Source organism: Cydia fagiglandana, chromosome 4, assembly GCF_963556715.1.
Source record: "Cydia fagiglandana chromosome 4, ilCydFagi1.1, whole genome shotgun sequence".
Lineage (NCBI taxonomy): Eukaryota > Metazoa > Arthropoda > Insecta > Lepidoptera > Tortricidae > Cydia > Cydia fagiglandana.
Genome location: NC_085935.1, coordinates 5,292,224 through 5,306,183, shown reverse-complemented (window position 1 = coordinate 5,306,183; position 13,960 = coordinate 5,292,224). Strand labels below are relative to the sequence as shown.

At 38.9% G+C, this 13,960-nt stretch overlaps 1 protein-coding gene across 1 annotated transcript in view; it reads left to right on the top strand.

Moving 5' to 3' along the window:
- Positions 1–13,960, top strand: part of LOC134663544 (uncharacterized) — a 216,629-nt gene that overhangs the window by 183,631 nt on the left and 19,038 nt on the right. The window contains exon 7 of the mRNA XM_063519941.1: positions 2,031–2,102. Coding sequence (XP_063376011.1) covers positions 2,031–2,102 — 72 coding nt within the window. The remainder of the gene's footprint in view (positions 1–2,030; positions 2,103–13,960) is intronic.

Here is a 13,960-nt window from a genome sequence, read left to right as displayed (position 1 = left end):
TGACCCCTCCCCCCTCCTTGTCACACTTGGTCACATTTGGCAAACCCCCTCCCCCCTAGTGTGACGTCACATTTTTTCTACGAAATCGCCAAATGGAATTAAGTAAGTACCTAAGTATTATTAATATTTTATCAAAATATTTTTGACGATATAAATATTAGTAATTTTATAACTCAAAACTGCTTAGGAAAGAAAATTAAACGAATAAAAACGATTATCGTTTTAAAAACTTGTTATTTAAATGTACAGCGAATAAAATAATTTAAATAAATTTTCGGTTACTGATGAAGTTAAAGTGACGTCACAAAGTTTGTGTCTCCCCCCTCCCGCATGTCACAATATGTCACATTTTCTTGACTCCCTCCCTCCCCCTAAACGTGTGATGTAATTAATGGATGACCCCTTTCCAAAGAAAACTATGTACCTACCTTATAGCGTTACATGTTTGTAACATAATATTTAGGCAGACGTTCAAGAATACTCATTAACGAGGATCGGGCGTGCCTTTACTCGGATTCCAAAGCGTTAAATTAACAAGTATAACAAATGTAATAACAAGGCTAGCAGCTGCATTGTTAGCATGCAATGCCATAAATATGTATACATGTTCCTACCTTATTTCCATTGAAATAAAGTTGAAAATTGAGTATGTGTCGTCGCCAGGTCAGTAAGCGATAAGAGTTCCGCGCAAACAGAACTCGTACTGAAAACGTTTTTCACATTAAAACAGTAGGTATAATATTATGCACTAAACTATTAAAGGTTCAGGGGGTGTTTTAGATAATGTGTGCCTATACATATACGATTGTCTTCTTGGAGGATATAACCAACGGAGACGACATGTCAAAAATTTTCGGTACAAAATAGTCTGCCGTTTTTTGCGGGGGAGGGGCACATCAAATGTATAGGTACGTCATGTCAGATAAACGTCAGTCCATACATATGGTTGACACGAGGTTGACCATTGGCCGCCTATTTTCGACAGAGGGGAACGCCTGTTAATGGCGGCTCCATTGTTAATTACTCCGAGATTGTCTTCTTCTCTGTCAAGAATGGGCCATCTTTAGACCCTAATCAACTTTACGGCAAAATAATATGGGAACTGCACGCCGACTGCACGCCAATTGCGACGTCGGCGTGCAGTTCCCATACAATTTGCAGTCGGGTTGCAGTCCGTATGTATCGGCCCTTATGTTTCAAGCATTCAATTACATGTACCTAATACCTGCATATTAGAGTCAGACCAAGAAAAGTCTGCAGCGGATTTGATAGCCCACGCAGTGCAAGTATTATTTTAAACGTTATACTTCGATTAAATTATGACGTATAAAATAACATTGGCACTGCAAGGGCTATCAATATCGCTGCAGACTTTTCGTGGCTTAACTCTAGATAATTTTAAAAACCAAGCCTATTAAGATTATGATTATTTTTTTGCCGTAAAGTTGTCTGTCTGTACCTGAATCGGAGTAATTAACAATGGAGCCGCCATTAACAGGCGTTCCCCTCTGTCGAAAATAGGCGGCCAATGGTCAACCACATGTCAACCATATGTATGGACTGACGTTTATCTGACATGACGTACCTATACATTTGATGTGCCCCTCCCCCGCAAAAAACGGCAGACTATTTTGTACCGAAAATTTTAGACATGGCGTCTCCATTGGTTATATCCTCCTCTAAGGTACCTGACCTAAGAGACGCGTAACCACGCAGTCCGCGTAGCTGAAAAAAATACAATTCTTTGTCAAAAGTCTCCAACTGTCATTGAGTATTGGGTACATTTTACCAAACTTTTGGGTTTAAATGTTTAATACTTATGGTATTTATTTTTAATTTGTCTAGTAAGGCCCACTTGCACCATTCCAATAACCCGGGGTTAAGCGGTTTAACCATCAACCCAGTGTCAAATTGTACGGGTAACCATGGTAACTCCAGGTTTAACCGGTTAACACCGGGTTAGTAGAATGGTGCAAGTGGGTCTAAGTATTGTTTATGATCTGTTCCTAATAAAGTATGTTTCTTTACAGAAGAGGCGAGTGACTTGGCGGGAGAGGGCAAAGACAAAAACATGACGCATACCGAGGCCAATATGATAGTTGGTGAGTCCATTAGTTATCATAATTATTGACTCAGAGAAATTTTAATTTAAGTATAATTGAGATCGGAAGCCGGAAACCTTGGAAGGTCTGACATCTAGTGACCGGATTAAAAAACTAATAAATAAAGCCAATACGCATGTGCTGCCCGACCACTCAGGCACGCAATTTAGCGCGTTGTAGAGTCTGCCTAGCCTCATCATCATGATCTTCCTCGCGTTGTCCCGGCATTTTGCCACGGCTCATGTGAGCCTGGGGTCCGCTTGGCAAATAATCCCAAGAATTGGCGTAGACACTAGTTTTTACGTAAGCGACTGCCATCTGACCTTCCAACCCAGACGGTAAACTAGGCCTTATTGGGATTAGTCCGGTTTCCTCACCATGTTTTCCGACTGGTAAATATCAAATGTTGTATGTTTCTACTACATACTTCCGAAAAACGTATCTCTGGCAGAAAAAAAAGTGTTTCCTATTAAGAATTTAATTAATGACTCAAAAAAAAGCTAAATCTGGATTTAAAAAAGGCAGCTGACTAAAACTGACTGAAAGTAGTGCATTATGCATCAGTTGGCGGTGGTCAGATATTTTTAAACGCTTTTATATATTTTTGACGGAACTTTCACGGTTTTGCATCCTGCAGTTTAATATACACCACGCAATACATTTTAATTGTGTAGCGTTGCGTCCAAAAAACGTCGGGAGCTTAAAATATTTGCAATATGTCCAATATTTCGGCAAATAGATCAAAGTGTGCATTAAATGGTTTTCCGTGTTCTTTTTCCGCCCAATCCACTAATTAATTAGAGGCGGCGTAGCAGGATGGTTTACCAATTTAGCCTTATTGCGATGTAAGTGAGGAATTTGCTAGACAGCATAGCTAAGGGGTCATCCATTAATTACGTCACACAAATTTCTAGGTTTTTTGACCCCTCCCCCCTCCTTGTCACACTTGGTCACATTTGGCAAACCCCTCCCCTCTAGTGTGACGTCACATTTTTTCTACGAAATCGCCAAATTGAATTAAGTAAGTACCTACCTATGTATTATTAATATTTTATCAAAATATTTTTGACGGTATAAATATTAGTAATTTTATAACCCAAAACTGCTTAGGAAAGAAAATTAAACGAATAAAAACAATTATCGGTTTAAAAACTTGTTATTTAAATGTACAGCGAATAAAATAATTTAAATAAATTTTCGGTTACGATTTGATGAAGTTAAAAGTGACGTCACAAAGTTTGTGTCTCCCCCCTCCCCCATGTCACAGTATGTCACATTTTCTTGACCCCCTCCCTCCCCCTAAATATGTGATGTAATTAATGGATGACCCCTAAGTGTAGAATTCACAGTGGAATTGTATTGTATGTGGGATATATGTTGCTTTTTCCAAATTAACATTTATCAAACCCAACAGCAACGAAAATGGGTTATTTTGTATAGAGTTCTGTTCAAAATGACACAACATAATATCTGAATTTTGTTCACGTGGAAACCAAAAGTCATAGTCCAGTTTTCAAGTAAAATACAATTTATTGAACAATACCTACTCTGCTATCTAAATTGCTGTTGTTTATCTTAACATGCAATATGCTGCATCAATTTGATGTCTTTACACTAACCACTACATAAAATTTATGCACTCAGTAAACCCATGAAACGTTTAGCTGCTTAGCCGCTCGGTTCTTTACCGGCTTGAGCCACTAATTTCATTTGAGGCGCGTAAAGCGAGATGGACACTTAACCTTATTTGCGACGAGATATAATTTCTGTGAAAGAGGTAGCGTAGTGACATATTTATATAAATTATTGTGGTAATTGAATTGATCAATTAACCAACCAGATCTCTCCAGTTTGATTAACGCTTTACCAGGCTAGACAATATATATTTCCCACATACGGTACTTCAACCATGTGTTCTATTTTCGATGAGCAAGACCGACATTCGATTGTCATTTTTGAACTGGTCAGCTTGGTAAAGGGTTAACGTCTTAATACTAACCACTACATATACATAATGATGCACTCAGCTAACCTATTAAAACGTCGTTTAGCTTAGCCGGTAGATCTTTTGCGGCCCGACCCGAGCCACTAATTTAATTTGAGGCGCGTATAGCGAGATAGCTTTTCCACTTAACCCTGTTTGCAACGTCAGGGAGTAATTCCTCTGATAGAGGCAGTATAATACTGACTTATTTATATAATTTGTATTAATTGAATTGATTATAACCACGTAGATCTATCCAAATTGAGTAATGTCTCAATACTAACTTAATTTAACCGCTACATAACTATGCACTCAGTAAACGTTGAGTCGCTTAGCCACTCGGTTCTTTACCAGCCCGCAAGCCACTAATTTAATTTGAGGCGCGCATAGCGAGATGGTTTACCATTTAACCCTGTTTGCGACCTGAGAGCGTAATTCCTGTAAAAGAAGCAGTGTATTGACGAATTTATATAATTTTTAGTAATTGAATTAACCACTCAGATCTATCCAATGTGAGTAATGTCTAAATACTAACTTAATTTAACCACTACATAACTATGCACTCAGTAAACGCTGAGCCGCTTAGCCGCTCGGTTCTTTACCAGCCCGCAAGCCACTAATTTCATTTGAGGCGCGCATAGCGAGATGGTTTCCAACTTAACCCTGTTTGCGCCGTGAGAGTGGAAGTAATTCTAGTGAACGGGGAATATAGTGTAGTGGGGAATTTATATGTCACTATATTGATTATTAATATATTATTATATAAGCGTTGGTGTGGCCGAGTGGATACGACGACTTTCGAACCGGAGGTCGCGGGTTCAAACCTCGGCAGTACCAATGAGTTTTTCGCAACTTATGTACCAAATATTGTTTGATATTTACCACTAGCTTTTCGGTGAAGGAAAACATCGTAAGGAAACCTGCAGACATCTGCGAAGAAATTCAAGAAGGTGTATGGGAAGTCCCCAATCCGCATTGGGATAGCGTGGGGATTATAGCCCAAACCCGATCGCGCATGAGAGGATGCCTTTGCCCAGCCCGTGGGATGTATATAGGCTGGAATTATTATATGATTATATTTCCTTGGATATCACGGGCCTATAATCCCGGTTTTTTGATAGGCTTGCGTGGGGACACAGATCCAACACGTAGAGGCCCCTTGGAGAGCTTTAATGTCATGTAGAACGCCTGCTGGAACCCGTTCACAGGTGCAACAATAGACACCCATGAACCGGTCTCAGCAGGCATTGGGACTATTGTAGCAAAAGTGAATAGTATACCGGTCTATGGATTGAAGTTTGGGTGGACTATGAGACTGGGCTATTGTAAAGAGTTCGGACACCTGCCATAACAATGCTAACACACGTTATCGAGGCAGGTGGTGACTTGCCGCTGACTAGATGGGCCCCTGAAACTGCCGTCGTGAAGACGACCAGGAGCAACATCGGTGTGAGCGGCTCAGGGGTGTCGAGAGGTGTGCGCCGCTTTCTACCCAGTGGCTGTTACCAGCCACTGTGCCAACTCGCGTCTTATGCATCTTTCACTTCCACCCCTGGAGCATATAGCTCTAGCGACTCCTCTCTGGACGGCCAATTAAGGCAAGCCAGAGCTGAGAGTCCTGCGGGTCCCCTTGGGGTCCACTCCGACCGACGAAGACACGCCGGAGACGGAGACCCTGACCGACTCTCGGGAGCACTCGGGTCCGTGGGGTCGTTACTCCCCAACAGCTCGCCACAAGCTGCCCTGATTATATTGATTATTATTTTAGTAAGCGCTGGTGGCCTAGCAATAAAAGCGTGCGACTTTTTACCCGGAGGTTCAAACCCCGGCTGTATGTGTTTTTCGGAACTTATGTACGAAATACCATTTTTTTTCACCTAGGTACTGAAAAAAGTATCCCACCTGTAAGGGTGCATCTAAAAACTAGATTCCCTTAACTTTGCGATGTCTAAACTGTTGAACCCTATGCTGCATTAAGCAATGAGTGTGGTTCGGCTTTTACGAATACCGAGTAGGCCAAACGACTCAAGTTAAGATGTCAGTCAGGGTATATCGATTGCCGGTCGCACGCGATTTGCGGTTGAAATCGATTCGCAGGGCCATTAAACGGTTAGCTTACTGCCTTTTACTGGGGTTGCGATTATTGACATCATTATTTTGGAGTTCTTGTGAATTAATCTAAAGTACAGTCAACAGCAGAAGGTAGAAAAGCGGATTGTAGACTGTTGCTGGACCAACAGGCTTATTTGTCTATCATATATTTTCAAATTCTAAATCTAGTTCTTAAGCAAATGTCACTCATTTCAGTTCATAGCTTACATTTATATTGCTTGGTTAAGTGTCTTGGTTGTGATTATAAATCTATTTCGTGTGAATATTTGTAATAAACCATAATATCGAAGGTAAATTTTCCCTCGTCTCTCAATTTCGGATTACAGCCCATCCCATCTTTTTTGGCGGGTTAACAACATCTTAACGTTTTTCGCAGCTTTTTTGGCAAAGGTCTAAATGAGCTTTCGCTTCTCTTCCTTCCTTCCCAATTGTGCCATGTAACTTCTGCACTTCTGCTGCTGATCTATGAAGAATTTCCCATTTTGATGAAAATTTGGTTCCTTTTATAAGCTTTTAATATAAATGCTATAAAAATGTGCAGTTCCGGAGTTTTTATTTTAAATTATGTATTAATACCTATTTAACTTGTTAGAGCTTAAATTGAGTAGAATTTTTTATGGAACGGCAATAAGGTAGTATAAACTTACTTTAGTAGTTACCATTAAAAAAGCTCTTTGAATAATGGGTTGGGGTTAAACATAGCTTGCCCCAAGAGATCCAAACTTTTTCCATTCCACGACTTAGCTTTCGTATTAATTCATTTCATACTCTAAAGTTTAGAGTATTCTAAACAATAATTATTATTTCAGCCGTAAATATTAACAATGTTATTCAAAAATAAATCCTGTCACAAAATAGTGATTGCTGAAGCGTATATTTTTAGTTTTGTCAGAATTTTATGTTTATAAATTTCATCTGTTTTCTTGGAATCTCTTCACGATGGAATTAGGTACATTGAATAAATTATTATTTGTCAGAAATAACCGTTTTCCTTACTTTCTTTTATAAATTTTTGATGAAATACCGATGAAATTGTATTAGCAAAGAACGCGATACCTGTTTTAAGATTTCGAAGAACCAATGATTGAGGAATGTTGAAGAAATTTTCCTTAATCATACAGTCAGCAGCAGAAGTTGCTAAGCGGGCGAGGTGTTCAATATTACCTTGACACGCTCTTATTCTCTTAACAATAAAGTCGCGTCAAGATCATTTTCAACACCTCGCCCGCTTAGCAACTTCTGCTGCTGACTGTACAAGGTTCTTTTAGCCTCCGGGGTTTTAATTCTCTTCGATTTATTCGATTCCATTGGAGACTAATTAAATAAAATTAAGTAATAAATTAAATTAAGGTTTTCGTCTCAAGAATCGGATAGCAATCACTTTACGTATAGGTACATACAGTCTGTTTTCAGTAACAGGAGCAATAAATTAAACTGTAGGCTGTACTCCTCAAACTGATCAACATTTGTTCAGCAACTTTTGAAAATAACTCATGTTTTGATTTTTATTACACTTTAAAGTTTATTCTAAGACGCAATTTATTGCAAATTTTGTTATGTTAAAAGCGTGACAAGTGACGTCAAACACACTGATGTGAGCGTACATTGAAGGCAATATTTATTTTGTATGAAAAAGAGGAAGTCTAAAGGATTTATAATTTTTAGTTTAATTTATTGCTCCTGTTACAGGAAGCACCCTGTATATTTTTACGATTCAGCTAAAGTACCTAACTAGTTACTTTGATGTCCTGGCACTGTCAGTGAGAATAAAAAATAAGAACTTAGGTACTATTTTCCCAATTATCTATCCGCCGTGGGTAGTGTAAGGTCCAAGAGATTAGTTTTGTGTCACAAACACACCTTCCAAGAAGTGTGTGAAACACGTCCAATAGACACTTGTAATAACGCCACATACAACTTCACTTTCGATTTCCTAAGCCTTTGAACCCAACATCAAGTCATTATCGTTTTCCACCGCGAGTCCGATTCAGAATTAGAACTTGTTATGGTTTTGATCTTATTTTGATAGGACCTTGAAGGTCGTGCGTGAGATGCGCTTCAATCACCAAGACAATCATCAAGGTGTTATCAAATCTAGTTCAAAATCGTTTCCTTCGTTGTCGGTCCCTCATTAGTCTCATTACTGAACATAGTGACCAATTTTTGTAGTTCCTGTGATTTGTTTCGGATATTCGGTTACTATCCGGTATCCGGCCTATCCGGCGCTATTATTAATATGCGGCCGGATACCGCATAACGGCCGGATACCGGATAGTAATTTTGCTTGATTTTGGAGTCAACTAATTGGATTTAAAAAACCATCACGGTCATAATCGTACTCGTTTATTATTTTATAACATTTTAAACATTCCACTATTGCACGCGCACTCATTTTGAACCTAGAAATGAATCCTCACGAACGTTCACTACGAAACAGGTCAAAGCCAAATGTAGCCAAAATGTAGGTATAGTTCCGCCGACGGAATATTCGGCGGCAGGATACCAAATATTCGGCCGATGGTCAGGCCGAACATCCGGTATCCGGTATCCAGCCTAACAACTATCCGTTGCATCTCTAGTCTCGACTTCTCCTAGCCCTCACCGCTTGATGGACCTTGCCCGATTCGCCTTCTTTTTTTCGAGGAGAACATCTAGGTTTGACCAAGTGAGACCTAGATGGTCTGACGGTAGAGGGCCTTGAGGTCTTTCGCCTTCCACTTTTCCGAGCACCATTCAAAACCGTAATAGGGTCAAACAGAAAACTGTGTTACGTTTTTCCTGTAGACATACACAAGAGTTAAGGGCTAGTGTGTTCGCGCGAACTGTACATTTTTCGCTCCTATCAGCTTGTGGGCAAGTAAGTGATGATTTTATCATAGTTCTCTAAATTAAAAAGTAAAAGGAGGACCTTTTCACGTGGATAAGGGTTAAATAAGAAAATTAACCTTTATAGCCCTTAACTCTTGTGTATGTCTACAGGAAAGACGTAACACAGTTTTCTGTTTGACCCTATAGGTTGTTTGATCTGAATCCAGCTTTGTGTGTCATATAACGGACAGTGTAAGGGTCGAAGGCTCAAGTGTTTGGGATATAGCCTTTGTCCAACTAGTCTTTGATAAACACTTACCTTCCAAGGAACTTTGGGAACTTTTAATTGGCTAAGGGAGCTAGTTAGGTTGATCCTCGTAAATTATTCCGGAGGGCTTGCCCGGAGGGTTCTGTATAGAATTAACGTGAAAAAAACTATTGAGGTGCTTTGTGGTGATTCTGATCGACGGGTTCGGAATGTTTCTTTTGATTAATTGACTGTCGATTTAGCCTGATCGGTGACCTTTTACATTGTGTGTGTGCTCAGCACAATTGTTTGTTTTTGTATTGGTAGTGACTACTAGTACAGTCGCCAGCAGATAAACTGGAACGGTTTAGGCGTTCATAAAAAAGCATTTTGATAACTCAGGCTGTATTAAGTATTTGTGAACACCTTGACCGCTCCGATATATCTAATGGTGACTGTACAAGCATTGCTTTGGTTGGCCAACTGGTTAATTTATAATGTTAGGTTGCGTAACGGTAACGACTGCTAGTATTTAAAGTGTCATTCAATAGAACTTGCTAACTATGTAAACAAACCGCCATACTGGAAAGTCTCTAAATGTCAATTTACTAGTGACTTTTGTTTACATTGTTAGCAAGTTCTATTAAATGACACTTTAGATTAGTAGAGTATTCTATTATCAATATTATCATCGACGTTTACGTAGCTGTAAGTCGATGGTGTGAAAACGCCAATATTTGCATTTATTTTCCATCCCACTATCCCATTTCCAACTCATCTCGACGAACCCCGTAAAGCAATACTTTCCTCAAAAGCACATCAAAATGCAAAAGCAAATGTAACACCGCCTTTGTACCGCGGCCGTAAGGCGGCCACTACAAAGGAAATGCAAATTGCACAGAGTTTGAGAAGTTCCTGTATCCTCATCGGAAACTTGCTTCAGACGCGTTTAAAGAGCGATTAAACAATTATTGTAACGCCCTGCTATATACTCTTGGTTAGCTTTCTACAGCCATTGTCGTTAATACTCGTACAATACTTATAAAATAAGGTTAGAGATTGCTTAGCGAGATTCCAAAATATTCGTTATTAAATATGAATAAATGTTGAATGTGTTTTCGGAACTTACGTACGGAATATAATTTGATATTTACTAGCTTTTCTGTGAAAATAACATCGTGAGGAAACGTGCATACTGCGAATAAATTCTAAGTAATATCAAAAATAGTTACTTACTCTACTCTAAATATTCTCTTAATCGAATCATCAATAAAAAAATACCAGATAATCATTTTGTACCAAAATAACCCAAAACTATATTTTCCTGACGAACTGATGACTGACTGATGAACTGAGGGAGATTAAAATATCCGTTCCTCATTAAGCATTTGATTCAAATCAATTAGAAGGTGCGCCCAAAGGCAGAAGTTTGAAAACATTAGAAACACGACTAAATCGGATATCGATCGGTTCCCCAATCAAGTCGGGAGAGAAGTTGGACGCCTGGCAGGGAATTAATTTGCCTAGTGCGGCTAGTGCCACAGACTACGTAGACACCGCATTTTGAAGCGTTTATCCTCTAGCCGCCCAGAGACCTGTAAAAAGGTCTCTTGTTCCATTCTAATTTGAACTTTGTGTTGACAAAATAAAATTTCATTTTGCTTGGCAAGGTTTCACGTATGGGCAGCTGCCCAGAGTTTATAAAGAGTTTATAAAAATCAAGAGCGTAAGGTCACTAGAAGGTGAAATTGTACATATAAAATGCTCGTACATTCCATACAATATTAAAGTTTCGTCGTAAGACGTTTTCCATAAAAGAAAACAAGGAAAGAAGGAAAAAAGTTTAATTTATTTTTATTATCCGCCAAGATGACAATCGTTTGCAGAAAACGAAACGAAACGCTATTTGTCTTCTCACTCTTCCATGTGAGTGCGATAGATATGGATAACGTCTCGAAAAATTGTCATCTTGGTTCGGCTCCGGAGCGCCAGCCTATTTGCGGTAAAGAAAATACTGTGGACTGTGGTTGTAGATGTGATCTGTGCCAATGTCGGAATTCGAAATCCAGCTTATTTAGTCATTTACTAATTGACTATGTATTTCTGAGAATTCTGATAGCAAGAACAATGGAACTAATTTATAGTGCTACGCGCGCGAGAATGAATTAAATATTTCATAATTCATACACTGTACACTCTGTACAGTCGCTATCAGATTTATCAGAGCGGCCAAGGTGATCCAAAATATGTGAACATGCACTTTATCGACTACATTATAGAAGCTATGTTCAGATATTTGTGAACACCTTGGCTCTTGGCCGGTGCTTTTTAATTAGATTACTAACTAGGTCATACGAACCGAAAGTCATGACTTTGGTTTTACTTAACAATCAATGTTACCTACTTACTTGTAGGCGGTATCGTCATTTTTGCATTTCCACTGATTCTGTGCTCTATATTTTACTTTATAACAGATAAATACATACATACATTCATAACAAATACATTCATGAGTACATAAACGGAATGTTCACATATTTCCTTTGATATTAACATTTTCAACAAATTTTCTTCTACATACATACATACATATCAGAATACCGAAAACTGATTTACCTAATGTTGAATTACTTATGCTTGATTCACCTATTTTTAAATTACCTATCGATCATTTTACCTAAACATTGACTGACCTAAGTTTATAATACCTAAGCTCAAATAACCTAATGGACGAAACACCTAATGCACGATATACCTAAAGGGGCCCACTGATTACCAGTCCGCCTGCAGTCTCTGGCCTTATCGGGCGACCTGCCGTCCTAGACCAATAACGTCCACAAACATAAGCGATTATTGCCGGCCGGCAATGGTCTGCTGCCACCTCTGCGACTACAGACGAGTCGTCATTTTCCCACCGTACGGCCGCCTGCCGGCAATAGTCTGATATAATTTTGACAGATCCCTACAAATTGACAGTTCGCCGGACGATGTTAGCCTGTCAGTTAACCGCAGCAGGCCACACATTAACAGTTCTATTTCAGATTTTGGACTGACGGCTATTCGGACTACGGCTCGTCGATTCCGGTCAGCGTCGACAGATATCTGCCGGACAGTCCGTGGCCTGCAGGCCAATTTACACACACATTATCAGATAGCCGGACGGTGGCCTGTTGGCCGTCATCTGTTGTCAGTCGAGAGCCTTCAGTTTCGTGTTTTTCAACTAGTTTAATTTTTTCCTCAAAATGGACTGTCGACGTCAAAGATAATGTTTACACTTTTGGATCTTATTCCTTTGTAATAAGGCAAAAAATGTAAACCTATATTTTACTACTACAGTGAAACCTGGTTAATTGGTTACTTGGATAAATGGAAAACCTCAATAGTTGCAACCAAAGCTCTGGTTCTGGTCCTTTGGAACCAAAGGTCCTCTATAATTGAAATTATGAAACTTTTTTAGTTATTTTATTAGTTACATGAAATTTGATTTTGATGTTTTTCTTATGTTTGCCTCCGTAATTAAACAGATTGCATAAAGTAGTTAGGTACCTACTCTATAATTGTAACAGTTCCATTGTTTGGTCCTATTTATTATTTCTACTAGTAAAATAGGATGTACTTTAAATATTTATTTATTTCATTATTTTATACTTTATTGCACAAAACAAGTTAAAGGTACAAAAGGTGGACTTAATGTTTTAAGTTATTCTTTACCAGTCAATTACTGGCCCAACCAGAAACTATTTTACAAGCTTTTATTACCTAACTGACTTTCAAATCAGAGAAGGACGAAGGTTATCAATAGGGAATATTACGCGAAACTCTGCGTAGGGGGCGCCAGACCGTTACAGAAACGAAATACTACCAGAAAAAGGTGACGAAGTGGATTACTATATCTGGTGATGTACGTAATTTTTTTGTTTGATTTCTTGTAAATTATAAAAATATATTACAAGGTATCAAACAAAAAAATCACTCGTAAACCGCCCAAGTGGACCTAATATTATGTAGAAAAGGTTTTAAAGAGTAGAATGAATAAAACAAAAACATAACAGTAAAGTATTTCCATTTCTTTCAATTTGGTATACAAAGATAGCACCTAAATAAGAGCCGGTAGGTTGAATCCACCGCTTGCAGCTTCTAACTCCATATCCTTTTTTTGTAATAATTGTCACATAGTAGGAGAATTGCAGGTAGGTAATATCGCCACGCCACGCTCTGTAACGCCGAACACAGTTTGCTCCAGATATTCTTTTAACTTAAAACGGAATGAATTAATGTTGTCATAATTCGGATCCAACTTGTAGCTGAAGAATTTCAGGCATAGATCTTATCTCTTGTCTAAGCAGGTACTTCGGTTAGGTTAGGTGAGGTATCTCCATACTTGCGCTAGTGTTCCTACCACGTGTCTTTATAGCGTACTTTATAGAATCAAATCGCACAATTTTTGCAGAATGTCAGTCATGAAAAAAATCAGAATTGTGATATTATGTTTTCGATTTTCTTATAAAGGTATTTTTCATAGCTAGTCTTTTCATTGCTAGCTGTAGTAGAGTAGCTGTAGCTGAGTGAGAATTTACTAATGCTGTAACGTGTGTCGATCGCCGGCCGGCTACCTCATGATGTGTGTTTGACTGGACTCGAGGCCACGGACTGTCCGGCGGATATCTGTCGGCGCTGACTGGAATCGTCAGGCGGCCACACACGATC